The sequence below is a fragment of the Carica papaya genome, chromosome 2 (assembly GCF_054855325.1).
Source record: "Carica papaya isolate Zhongbai chromosome 2, ASM5485532v1, whole genome shotgun sequence".
In the NCBI taxonomy this organism is placed as follows: Eukaryota; Viridiplantae; Streptophyta; class Magnoliopsida; order Brassicales; family Caricaceae; genus Carica; species Carica papaya.
The window spans coordinates 3,474,971-3,489,418 of NC_142310.1; the positions used below are offsets into that span (position 1 = coordinate 3,474,971).

The window sequence follows — 14,448 nt, forward strand, 5'->3', positions numbered from 1 at the left end:
TTGTGGAAAATTTTTTGTTACAATTACAAGCCTAAAGCCTTCACCAACCTCTGTCTTCTAAGACTCCTACTTTAAGAATATTTATATGTACAAGTTCTTGGAAACCCTTTTTAATGGAAAAAGACCTCTTCCATTTAAAACTATGTCGGTTGAGATTTCGTACATGATTCTTTTTTTTGCAAAAAAACTTATCACCTCTAGAGAAATCATGAAGAATGAATCATACCAAAAGCTAAAAATTCTCTTCAACCCACATTTTATATAGCATCTTTATATCAATATCTTCTTGCATATTCCAATCATTTTTTAATCTTCTATTTTCTTTTTCTTTGGGTATTATTCTTCGCTTTAAGTTCTCTCATTATAGTTTTATCTATATTTTTATTTATATGTACATTATGTGATATTCTTTTTTTTTTAAATATCTTACACGATATCTATTTTTTATTTAATTATTATTTATGTTACTGTGATAAACTTTTATTATCATTTCTTTAGATTTTGTTTCTGAAATTTCATTTGTTGACTTTTAGTTTCTTCAACATATGTTATTTAATTTAATATTATTATTAGTACACAACTTAAGTGACAGATATAAAACTCAATAAAAATTAGAATTTGCAATGAATGTAAAAAAGATATTCATTAACCATTTAAGATGAGATTAAACACTTAAAACATGCACCATTCTAATAGAGAGAAACTATCAATTTATGTTTTTTTTAGATAAATTTTTTTTGTTTCTATTTTTATAAATATGTATAGTCATATGGCATACATGTATCATACAATAATAATATGTTGGCTAAAATTTGGTCCATATATTTTTTAAAAATTCATCACCATTAGAGGAATAATGAAAAATGAATCGTAATAAAGTTAAAAACTCGCTCAAACCTACATTTCGTGGTCTCTTTATACCAACATATTTTTACACATTCCAATTATTTTTTAATCTTTAATGTCTTCTTGTTTTTGTCTTTGAGTATTATTCTTTAATTTTAATCCTTTTATTGTAGTTTTGTGCATATTTCTGTTTATATGTACATTTTATAATTTTTTCAGTATCTTTTGTAAAGATCCAAGACTTAAAGAGAAATAAATTCATAAATTAAATAGAAAAAAGATTAATAAAATTAGGATTTACATTCTTTACACAATAATTTCGAATATCCAATAAAAGTACAGGAATGTCTCTTCTAAAAGATAAATAGAAATTAAAAAAATAAAATAAAAAATGAATAATTAAGCATCATAGGAAAACTTTCATTAGTACTTGAAAGGAGTTCAGATAGTGAACTACTCACAACTCTTTTACTGATCAGGATTTGAATATTGGTCCTCTTTATCTAAAATAGTCAATGAAAGGGTGAGCTACACTATCTCAGTAAGAATATCACACTAATCACAGGTACGAAAAATTAAAGATTTGTTAAAAAAATAACTAACGGAGCCCTTTCTTTATTTAAATACATTTAAAACTTGAAAACATTTATTTAATACTTACCATAATGAGTTTTCCAAAGATAAACTATGAAGATTCATATCCATATCATTTTTCACTTACGCACATAAAGAACGAAAAACAATACATTTCCTTTCTTACCTGGTTACTGGTACCCTTGGGGGTTTATAGGGGTATCCCCCTTACTCGTGAACTTAATATCCAATTTTATAATTGACCAGCCGTCCCTATACCCCGTATGGTAATGTGCATCAAATATTTCATCGCCTCGATACTTCGTCCTGTATGATTATATCTTATTTTGCTCTAACAATTTTTCGTTTATCTTTTTAGATTTTATTTGCAAGTTTTCACTTGTCAATATTTATTTCCTTCTATATATATCATTTAATTTAATATCATTGTTATTACCACAACTCAAGTAATGTGGACACAAAATTTCGTAAAAGTTAAAATTTATCGTAAATGTAAAATAAACAATCATTATTAATTTAAAATGAGATTACACACTCAAAACACTTACAGAGTCTATGTCATAGATATAGTAGGTAGAAAATTGAATGTGGACCTAATAGAGATTGATGTAATTCTAGGAATGAATTGACTAGCGGTGTATCACGCCACCATAAATTATTTTAATAAAAAACTTGTATTCAACCTTTCTAATGAGCAGTCATTCACAAATTAATAAAATTGTTTAATATTTGTTCTCTCAGGGCAATTTTCCTATTATCAAGTGCTTTAACCCGTCTATTTTCTCTAACTATGCAAACCTAAGAAAGAAATCTGTATTCAGGAGATTTCGGTAGTCCGAGACTTCCCAGATGTATTTTTGGATGAACTGCTCGGACTACTAGTGGACAGAGAAGTTAAATTCACCATAGACTTTTAGGTAGACAACCATCCTATTTCGGTTGCCCCTTATCGCATGAGCCGTGTTGAGATGAAGGAGTTGAGAAAATAGATCAATGAATTGCAGGATAGTGGGTTCATCTGATAGTGTGTCCCCTTAGGGTGCTGGAGTCACATTTATAAGAAAATATGATAGGACGTTGAGGTTATGTATCGACTACAGATATCTGAACAAGGTCACGATCAAGAACAATTACCATCTTCCCATGATTGATGAACTTTTTGATCAGTTGCAGGGTGCGCAGGTCTTCTCCAAGATAGACTTGCGTTCAGGTTACCATCAGGAAAAGATCAGGGGTAAAGACATTCCTAAAATAGCCTTTCGAACTAGGTACGGGCACTATGAGTTCCTGTTCATATCATTTAGACTAACCAATGCACCAGCCATCTTCATGGATTTGATGAACAGAGTTTTTAGACAATTTCTGAATCAGTTCGTTATTGTATTCATCGATGATATTTTGGTATATTCAAAAAGTAGAGAGGAACACGCTCCCCATCTAACACAGGTTTTGCAGGTTCTCAAAGAAATGAAGTTGCATGCAAAGCTGAGTCAGTTTGGGTTCTGACTCGAGCAGATTACCTTCTTAGGATACATCATATCGAATGATAGAGTGTCAGTGAATCCCAAAAAGGTTGAGGTAGTGCTCAACTTGAAAAAACTGACCTTGTTCAAGGAGATCCATAGCTTTATGGGAATGACAGGTTATTACCGCAGGTTTGTGGAAGGGTTTACTAGACTAAATGTTCTTCTAACTCGGCTCACAAAGAAGAACGTCAAATTTGAGTGGAATGATGACTGTGAAATGAATTTTTCAGAACTAAAGAAACGATTGACTACTGTACCTGTGTTGATCTTACCGAGTGGGTTGAGTGGATATACAGTTTATAGTGATGCCTCCTACCTAGGGTTGGGTTGTGTTCTAATGCAGCATGAGAATGTCATAACCTATGAGTCTAGGCAGTTGAAGAGTTATGAGAAAAACTACAACACCCATGACTTAGAACTTGTAGCAATTATTCATGCCTTGAAGAGTTGAAGCCATTACTTGCATGGGGAGATCTTTCAGATCTATGCCGACCATAAGAGTTTGAAACATATATTCACTCAAAATGATCTCAACATAAGTCAGAGAAGATAGATAGAACTCCTCAAGAATTATGATAGTAACATCTTGTATCACCTGGGTAAAGGCAACGTGGTAGCCGATGCAATCAGTAGAAAAAGTGTAGGCATATTAGCTGACTTGATGGTTTCAGAATGCAGTGTAATAGGGGCTACTCAACGGGTACGACTTCAAGATCTGAAGAGAGTCACATGTTTGGTTCACTTGAATATTCAACCTGACTTGTTTATATTTCACCCTAGCAGCCAATTCCACCCTAGCAGCCCTTAAGAAGGATGCAGAACAGAGAGTTAATTCTGAATTTCGAGTCTCTGCCGATGAGTTGTTTATATTTCATGACAAAATGTGTATTTTAGGTGACAGTACGTTAAAAATGGATATCATGACAAAGACTCATAGCTCAAAGTTTGTCATGCATCCCGGGAGCACTAAGATGTATCAAAGTATGCAACTCCGATTTTGGTAGAACGGGATGAAAAAAGATGTTACCGACTTTATTTCCAAGTGTTTGGTATGTCAGCAGGTCAAGACAAAACATCAATGCTCAGACGAGCTACTTCAGCCATTACCGATTCTGGAGTGGAACTAGGAACATATCACAATGGATTTCGTGATAAGATTGCCTAGGGCACGCTCAGGACATGATGTCGTCTGGGTAATTATTGACCGGCTCACCAAGTCTTCCTACTTTCAAATCATCAGGATGACTGACCCCTTAGACAAGCTGACAAGAATGTATATTCAGGAGATTGTCAAGTTATATGGAGTGCCAATGACAGTAATGTCTGACAGGGACTCTAGGTTCACTTCTCAGTTCAAGTCTAATTTTTTGTAAGTCATGGGAATGAAACTGTCCCTTAATACTGCATTTTACCATCAGACCGATGGACAATCAGAAGAGACAATGCACACACTTGAAGATATGCTCCGAGCTTATGTTCTTGACTTTGGAGGCCATTGGGATGATCATTTACCCTTGATAGAGTTCGCCTACAACAACAGCTACCAAGCAAGTATTGGCATGATTTTGTACGATGCGTTATATGGCCGCCCATGCAGATCGCCAATATGTTAAGAAGAAGTGGGTGATAGAAAACTGTTTGGCTCAAATCTCGTAGAAGAGGCTACAACCGAAATAATTAATATCAGAAAGAACATTCAGACGGCTCAAAGCAGATAGAAGAGTTATGCGGATGCCCGAATGAGAGATTTGGAATTTGAGAAAAGTGATCGGGTGTTTCTTAAGGTCACTCATTTCAAAAGAATCAGTAGATTTGACAAGAAAGTAAAACTAAATCTTCAGTTCATTGGGCCATTTGAAATTTTAGATAAAATTGGCACCACCACCTACAGACTGATACTGCTTCCAGAACTATTCAGGGTGCATAATGTGTTCCATGTATCCATGTTACGCAAGTATAATTCAGATCCCTCTTACGTCCTGGCCCACGAGCCCCTTTTACTCTAGGAGGATCTGTCATACGAGGAGATATCGGTCAATATTATGGACCGAAAGAGCAGAGTACTCTGCAACCAGAAAATTCTCTTTGTTAAGGTCTTATGGCAGAATTACACACCAGGAGAGATCACATGGGAGCTAGAGTTAAACTTCAGAGTTTAATATTCTCAACTGTTTGATTAAGTTAGAGAGAGACAAATTTGAGGGACCAAATTTATTTTAAGGGGGGAGAGTTGTAATACCCTAAAATAATTTTAATTGTATTAAAACTAGTGATATAAATATAATTTTTTAATTTTTGAATTTGTTATTTAATGAAAAAATGAAGAAAAATTGGTGGATGATGAAATTAAAAATAATTTTGGAAAAAAGTTGTGAAAATTTAGGTTATTGGGATATTTTTGAAAGAAAAATAAGAAATTAGGGGGGGTCAAAATATAATTTAAAAAAATTGTGCCATGTAGAATGCCCAGACAGCAGCCCCGACGAACCGGAGCGCGCAGCGTGGCACGGCACGCTAACGTGGTGCCACGCGGGAGGCCATGCTGGCGATCCGTTTGCCCATGATCAGACAGTCCAGATTTATTTCTGTGCACACCGACGGTCCAGATCAGTTCCCCTTTTAAAATGCAGTCGGACCTAGATCAAATCGCGATTAACGGTTCAGATTTTAACGCAATCGGACGCTGCAGATCAAATTACGATGAACGGTCTAGATTCACTTTCTATTTAAAAAAAATCAAACGGTCTAGATCAAACGTGATGGATATTCCAGATTAAAAGGAGACGGATATAAATAAGCCTCTTCACACCAAACCCTAACCCTACCCACCAGACCCCACCCCTCTCCCGCAGGAGAAGAAAGCCAGTCGCTGGGAAGGGAGTCGACCGCCGCCTACCGCCGTACTGGAGCCCCTCTGACAGAGAAATGAGGTAAAAAAATTTCCATTCGCTCGAAATTTAATTTTGAATACCCTCATGGCCAAATTAGAGCAAAACGACCGGTGGATTAGCCGAAAATCACGGGTAAATTTTTCAGCGCCGTCGCGAAAAAAAAAAGAAAAAATTGCTCCAATGAAAGCCTTTATGATTCCCGTTTCGTGTAATTTTTTCACTATTATAATCACTATTCCTTTCTCTACAAGTTGACCGAAGCAAAGCACCCAACTGCGAAGGTGAGCCGGCAAAGCCGCCGCACTAGAGAACCTCGCCACCAGTAGGTTTGATTTTTTGATTTTTTTTTAGCCAACCAAGACCTTTTAACGTGTTTTCTCGCAGGGATTGGTACAAAACCAGCCAAAACGGCCAAAAACAGCCAACTTAAGGCAAACTAATGCCACAAACGGCGGTGCCGTCGCCGAAGCACAACGAAGTCGCTGTGCCAGAATTCTAAAATTGGCTAAAATGGATTTCTAACACTGATTTTAAATTTTTTGGGATATTTCTAGGTACTTGAAGCATGTTTTAATCTCCGAAAAAAAATTAAGGGAACTTGGGGATCGCCAGTAGGCGCAGTCAAAAACTTAGCGTTCGGACTCCAATTCGTGTAAGAATCTATCACTTTATTCTCTGTTGTGAAATTGAAGTTTAATTTTAAATAATATGATATTTTGTGAAATTTATAAAATATTTGTAATTAATTAAATGTTACTAATGGAGGCGGAACCAGTTACTTATTACTGTTTGCTATGTTTAACTGATTGCCTGATTTTATAGTTTTCGAATGCATGATAATATACTGAAATTGGTATGATGATGCACTTGTGTTTCCTAGATACATGAATTGCTTGTTTGGTGTTATTACGGTTAAATTGGGTAACTAAAAATTAAAAGTAAACGGGAAGTTGTCTGATTAAATGATTGGATGAACGACAGCCTTACTAAATTTTTTAGGAGATGGTGGACGGATCGGGTACATAGGAAACCTTACCGCGAATGTTGTCTCATACTGGACGGGGTATAGGGATGACCCATTTCACCCTCATACCGGATGAGGTATTGAGGGATGATATCTTTTGGAACTCATACCGGACGGGGTATAGGGACGACCCGTTATTTGAAAATATTGAATAAAGGTTCACGTGTAATATGGATATCCTTATAGACTTCAATAGATACTAGTAGGCTGATAAAAGAGAAAAGTTGTTGTTTCGACTGATTACATGTGAAATTATGCTATTGTTTATGTTCTTGACTCTATAGATTGGTTTTGAAAATCTCACTATGGTAAACATGCGGTAAATGATTTTATTCATGATAAACGAATTTATTTAAATTAAGAGCTCTATTAGTTGTTTTTATGATTTCTACCAACCTTCACTTTTGTGTCGGTGAGTAGCATGATATTCTTATTGGGCTAGTGTAACTTATTCTTTCATTAACCATTTCAGATCAAGAAAACCAAGATACAGAGCCTGATCCACAAGAGGGTTGCGAGTAGGATGCCCAGTTGTTTATTTTCTATTTATTTTCTTGATTTTTTCGTTATTTCTTTTAAAATTGTTATTCTCGTAATCCTATTGAGTAATCTGAATTATTATGTAAGGAATGTAAACCTTAACTATTTATTTCACTTATGCACTAAATTTATAATTTATCTCATTTAGAGTTCACGGGCCGTTACATATTCAGTTATATAGATTTTTAAAGAATGAAAAATCTAATATATTTAAAGTCAAACTAATTGCAAAATAAACAAAAACCCAAAAACATACTAATTTATAAAGATAGAACACCACAAAAAAATGTAAAGTAGTATCATGCATCTACGAATTAACGAAGTATTTGAATTGTTTGGTATAAATTTAAAATATCTTTTAAAAAAACCAGATTAATGTCTTGTCAAGGAGAGCCAGAGTAAACCTTTACGTCTTGATTGGATGACTTGCATGAAGGTTTATTAATGTCAGGTACGGTCGGCTACATGTAAGGTTCATTAATGTTCAAATTTAACAATATTTGAATGATGATATATTAATGTCTGATAATATCAGTTGTTTTTGTTGGGATTAATAAGATGGTATAATTCTATATTTGAGCAAATTTTTTATTTTATCCACACTTTATTATATATAATAATAAATAAAAAAATAAAAAGAAAAAAATTAAAAAAATATAAAATATTAAATATAGAAATATATATAATATATAATTTAAAGATATATATAAAATTAAATATATTATATGCATATATATAATTAAAATATTATATACATGTATAATATATAAGTAAAAATATAAATATATATGATAAAAAATATATATATATTATACACATGTATTTATATATAATTAAATATATAAATACATATTTATATATAAAAAATATATATGATTAAATATATATATATATATATATATAGAATATTTTGAAAAGAAAAAGAAGAATATAAAAAGTGTCAGGTAAAAAAAATTAAAAAGAAGGGTAATATTATAAATGATAAAAAAATTAAGAGTATAAAAAAAAAAATTATCAAATCATCATAAAACTACTAAATCGATAATTTGAAAAAATGAGCAAAATTATAATTTTGAGAATCATGACTCAAACATCAAAAAATTATTTTATGTATTTAAAAATACAAACAAATAAAAAAAAATTATGAAAAAATCATACCATCATTATTAAATCATAATTCAAACAAAACATTCATCTTGTTTAAGGCCTCAAAAGATTTACCAACCAAACATGTTTAAAGGCTCAAAACAAATTGTCTTCGCATTTTTAGGTTTCCAAGTAATCCTTTTCTCTCATTCACAATTCCAAATAGAAGAATGAAAGATAATTAAAAATGTAAACAAGAGATTCAAAACAGTTCTTATCGAGTTAAAACAAAACTGGAACGCTAAAATAACCTTGAGAGAATGACTAGATTTCTCGCCATCTCCGGCAGCCCATCATCCGTATGAACAGTAACTACTTACTCGCATATACTGCTAAGACCATATATTAGAACTAAGAGGCTAAGAAGGGGCAGCAGGAATCCTTTAAGCAGCAAACTTGATTAATCTTTTAAATTTTTTTCAACCATTGAAACAGTATTAAACAAAGACGGCTACTAATGCAATCAAGACAGATTTTATGAGCAGAATGTCTGGCGGCCATCTTGCCAAACAAATCTTTAAATACTTCATGCTTTTACCTCAGAGAGAGTCAAGAAAAATGCATTTGAACCCGTGGACAATCATTTTCCCATGCTGTTAACTAAAGCAAACATGCCTGAAGCTCGAATGATTAAAAATCAACAAAATATATACCAGAAGGAAACTAAAAAGGCTTGTTTCTAAATAATGACAGATAACCCAGATTCAGAAAGAAGAAGAGAGCATGCCTCCTCTTGCTTCTTTTGTCTTCCCTGAAATGAAAGTGAAGAAGAAAGTCGTTCCTCTTCAAACGACCAGAGAAAAATGAAGTTACTTCTAAACGATGCCGTTTAGAGATGGGACAAATGAGCTTGGGCCGGGTTTGAAATGTGGGCCTGGTGACTTTTAATTTCGGTTTAGTTGAGACGTTTGAAGAAAGTCCATGAAATCAGCCCAACCCAGCTTACTGTCAAGTGCGAAAAGCTACCGTTTCAGGATTTTGTAAACCTGTTTCTAGGGTTTTGTGAAAAGGCCTGTCGAAGGAAGAGAGAAGAAGAAGGGTTTTCACGGCTTCTGTCTTTTTCTTTGATTCCTGAGGTGTTGAAGTAGAAGAAGGAGAAATGAGGGTGATATAAAAAGGCCCGTCGAAGCACTAGACCTAAGTTCGAAAGGGTAAGAATCTAGAGAGGGAGCTGGCAAAGCCGAGGTCCTTAGAGGAAAGAGATATAGAGCTGAAACGCGTGATTATCTGAGAGTGAAAGCTAATAATTGGAGGAACGCGATTAGGCCACCTGATAGAGTAGAGTCGAAGAGGAGTTCACTGTGTTCAGAGGCTATTTGAGAAGAGCGGCGAAGTCGAGCGAGGGTGAAGAAGTTTGGGCGAAAAGAGAAAGGCTTTTCGGGTATGTTCTCAGTGAAAATTAATGTTTTTTTTGGAGGAAATTTAAGGAGAACAGGGTGATAATTCAATTATGCTTCAATATACAAATAATGACTAAATTTTAGCTATCAAACTATTAAAATATAGGATAGGATGGTATAGAATAGACTTTGATTCAAACGAGCTTTAGTTTTTGAAGTATTTGTATTGTTTGCTATATTTGCAGAGAGACAGATATGGGAAAGAAAGCTAAGAGCTCGAGGAAGGGAAAGAAAGCATGGAGGGCGAACATAAGCACAGAAGATATTGAAGACTTCTATGAGAAGTCCACCAAGGATGCTCTCTCTGGCGGTGACCTCTTTTCTGCTCCTAGTGATTCCATGTTCTTCATCGACAAGTCGCAAGGTTTCTCTCTTTATCCTTATTTTGTTTTTTTTACTGACTTTTCTTTTTTGATTCCTGGGTATATATTAATATGTGATGTTTAGCTTGATCATGTGTCTCATCTTATGTCTATGCTGTTCTGATCTTTGTGGTAGCTTTGCATAAGATGAGTTTCCTGTCATTTGAATTTCCTTTATATGAATATGTAGAAATGGTTATTTATCAATTGATATATGCCCTTCTGTTAATAGTGACAGATTGATGCTTAACTCATTTCCATCAATGAATTCTTTGGTTTATTATAGATAATCATAAGGTTATTGATTGCTATTTCCATGGTGATTCTAGTAAATTGGAAGAGAGATGGCTTAGAAATGGATTGGAAGGATCCTCCTGTCTTACTGATTTGAGTTTGAATTTCATGTTAGAGGGTTAGCATTGATCCTTTGACATACTATCAGATGTGCATGTATTTTAGTTAGCCTTGTGAACTAGAAGTATACATTTTCTTAATCCAAAAAATGGAAGTTTTAATAAGCAGAGTGAAGTATCAATTCCTTACTCGTGTTGGCTTTGGGCCTTGTGTGACATCTTTTGTTCACTAACTATTTCCCATTTTTTTGTCTTTTTTGGTTGCATGGTTTGTTTTCTCGGTAACTTTTCTTTTCCTTTGCACTGTTTAATGGAATCCATCCATGCTCTCTCGTACCAGATCTTTCAGCGAAACGTAAGATTGAAAAGCACAGAGAAAAAGTGCTCCATTTTGAGAGCATACTGCAATGCAATCCTTTTGTTCAGGCAGTTCCGTCTTCAAAACAGAAGTCCAAGAAAAAGCAGAAAATAGTCGTGAAAGAAAATGTTGTGGCTCAGGGTGGTTCCAAGGTGGATACTTTCTATGTTAGAAGAATATTCTTTTGATTTTACCACTGTATGGAGCTAACTTTCTGCTCTTAATTTGTTCCTTCAGGAGGACTCTGTTCCTGCATCTGACATGATTGACTTGTGGGAAAATAAAGGTTTTATATTGCAGCCCTTACATTTTAATATTTTCAATTTTTAGTTTTTAGAGATTTTTTTTAAAGGGTTTCTTCTTTCTCTTGCAGGTGAACATAATAACAATGCTAGAAAGGTAAATCATTGTCGCAACTATTTTTAGGAATTTGACTCTAATGACTTATTTTTTGTTTCATGTAGTCGATGTAGGGGATTCTTTTTTGACCTGGAAGTACTTCAGTTATTTCTATTATGTTACGCATTTTTAGTTTTAAAGGTGCCGTAGCTGATGAGCCAGTAATTGGCAGGTAACCAAACCTACATGTATTCCAGCAGTAGAAGTTGAGCATCCTGGATGCTCATACAATCCGACATTTGAAAGTCATCAGGTAATTCTTCTTATTCCTGTATGCAGCTAATGTGCTTCTTATTCCTTTCTGATACTACTACAAGGGTTTTGCCTTATATTTCTGTGCAGGATGCCTTGGCGGAAGCAGTTGCTAAAGAAATGCAGAAAGTCTATCAGGATGAATTGGGACCCCAGCCTGTTCCATTAACTGTTCCTGGGGAAGTGATTGATGACGAAGATGTAAGTGTATGCTGTTGCTTCCATCCATTATTACCAAAATGTGGCTGTAACTGCATAAAGGTGATACAATATCATGCATCTAGAAGTAAGCACTTAAAGCAGAACTCTTACAAAATCCAGCTAATTTTTCAGAGGTTATTTCTTGATGTGGATATTGGAAGCGATGATGATGATAAAGATATGGAAAACTCGAGTGAAAATGAGGATACTGCATCCAAGAAAAGGTAAGCTCTTTGCCATGGTTTCTGTTGTGAGTGTACTCTTAACCTCCACTAGATAGATCCAGATAATCAAGAGTTTGGGGGAAGAAAATTCAATCTTCACCGAAGAGAACATCCCTTTGAAACTTCTGCAACCTCAAAACATGCTTTGGTTCCTTAGCAACGGCTCTGATGAGAGCAGGCATCAAGCATGTATCTTCCAATAATACATAGTAGATGATTTTTCTTGCTAATTGCCTGTTGTGCTAGTATCTATAGACTTCAGTCAAACTGTTCTCAAGCCTGTTGTCAAAAATAATTTGTGAGCTTTTAGTGGAAATAATTTTTCTTAGATTAGGAGTTAGAATGATCAAATTTTAATATTTGTGGATTTGTTTTTTGAATAACCATTCTGCAGTTCTTCAAAGACAAAGAGGGTAACGCGAGTGGAGTTGAATAGGAGAGCTAGACGGAAGGAACGACAAAAAAAGGAAGCGGAGGCAAAAAAGCTGGAGGAAATTTCAAAAGAAATAGACAGGTAATATGTTATCCTGCATCTCTTAGCAAATTTTTCGATAAATAAAATGCACTGACTATTTTGCTGGTTTACCTTTCTGCAGCTTGCCAGATATCTTACAAGAAATAGCCGAAGAGGATGCAGAGAAGAACAAGAGACATCTGAGGAGAGTTATAGCCAAGCAAGAAAGATTAAAGTCATGTCCACCTCGGTTGGGAAAGCACAAGTAAGCTAACTTTTCTTATTAAACATTCAGTCTGCTAAAGGAAAAGGAAACTTCATCAGCCTTTGATTCCAATTCCGATTTTGTGTGGTTGATTTGTTTACAAGAAATAGCGTGCATTTGGAAATTTCTGGCAGTAAAACTTCTTTCTTTTCTTGTAACTCCTAACCCTACTAAAGCTGGAGGAAGTTTTTTCTCCCTGCGCTGACAAACTATTCAGATTGACTTGTTGAAATAAGATAATCAAACGTTATCTCTGGATATTGCTTATATAATTGCATACATTTAGCTGATCTGTATAAACTGTTGGTCTCACGATTAGTGAGAGGATCCCACCACCAAGCTAAGGCATTATAGTGGGTGGTGACAAATCTTACAAGCATCGAGCATTGCTTCAATTAGCTTGAGACAGTGACACTTATGAATCCTGTTTGGTGGAATAATTTTTACTCTCTATTATAGATTTCAACCTGCTCCTGTTCAAGTCCTTTTATCCGAAGAAATCACTGGTTCCCTCCGGAAGCTGAAAGTATGTTCTGCTCTTCCTCGTTCCTTTCAAAGCTTTTTTGCTTTGTTTTCATGTTCACTTTGGATAGACATTGAAAATCTTTACCTTATCTCTCTATTTTGTGTTTCCACATACAGGGGTGTTGTACCCTTGCAAGGGATCGGTTTAAAAGTCTCGAGAAAAGAGGACTGATCGTACCAACAGGCAAGAATAGAAGGTCAGTTAATTAATTCCCTCTGTCTTGCGCCCGATTGAAGCTCAAAATAGAATAATTTTTTTCTTTTTAAATCCTCGTACTCTTACCATTTTTGCATGTAATGGCACTGCAGCTATAAATATAGAAATCTATTGCTAAATTAAAATCCATTTCTTCCCTTCTCATACTTCAACTGGAACACATTTTTGGCTGGACAGGAAATAATAACGTACTGAAGATGCGCACCTAGTCATGGCAGAAGGAGAAGATATTTCTAGTTTTGATTAGTTTTTCCCATGGTATTAAGGCTTTCAGTTTTGTATTTTACTTGTGGTCAAAGTTGGAGCCTCTTGATGGCCTACTCTTTTTTGTTCTATGCTCAACTGTGTGTGTGTTTTTTTTAATATGATATAATTTACCACAAATTTTCAATTACAAACAAATCCATTTTTATTTCTTAGAAAGAAATAATATTTCCCGACTCAAATAATGTATGGTTTTATCCAACTATCAAATATAATTTACCACAAATGTGTGAGAATTAAAAATAAAGCTAATTTTTCAAAAAACAAAAATAAAATATGATACATTTTAAAATATCATTATTAAATTGTACTAAAAATTTAATATTATGCATGAGTAGTACGTGTCAAGTAACATAAATATTTTTTTATTTATTAATATATGTATATTATAAGTTAAAAACCAAAAAATAAAATATTTTCATATACGCCGTTTCCTTCTTCTCGGTTGCATTTCTGCCTGTAACACCAGAATTTTATAAATAAAATTTAAATTTGTCATTATTATCATAATTATTATTTAATTACTATTATTGTAATAATAATTATTAGTATTATTATATCAAAAAAGGAAACCCAAACAAGTCGGCCCATTTAAACTGCACCCAGC

At 34.1% G+C, this 14,448-nt stretch overlaps 1 protein-coding gene across 1 annotated transcript; it reads left to right on the forward strand.

Moving 5' to 3' along the window:
- The first annotated feature begins 9,526 nt into the window (after window positions 1-9,526).
- On the forward strand, window positions 9,527-13,961 carry LOC110819261 (Nop53 protein). Its single transcript, XM_022048384.2, has 13 exons — window positions 9,527-9,948; window positions 10,153-10,331; window positions 11,023-11,192; window positions 11,278-11,326; window positions 11,414-11,439; window positions 11,612-11,692; window positions 11,782-11,892; window positions 12,025-12,116; window positions 12,511-12,630; window positions 12,713-12,835; window positions 13,295-13,361; window positions 13,478-13,557; window positions 13,755-13,961. The coding sequence occupies exons 2-13, from the start codon at window positions 10,163-10,165 to the stop codon at window positions 13,759-13,761; spliced, it is 1,095 nt and encodes a 364-aa protein (XP_021904076.2). The 5' UTR covers window positions 9,527-9,948; window positions 10,153-10,162; the 3' UTR covers window positions 13,762-13,961.
- Window positions 13,962-14,448: the final 487 nt, after the last annotated feature.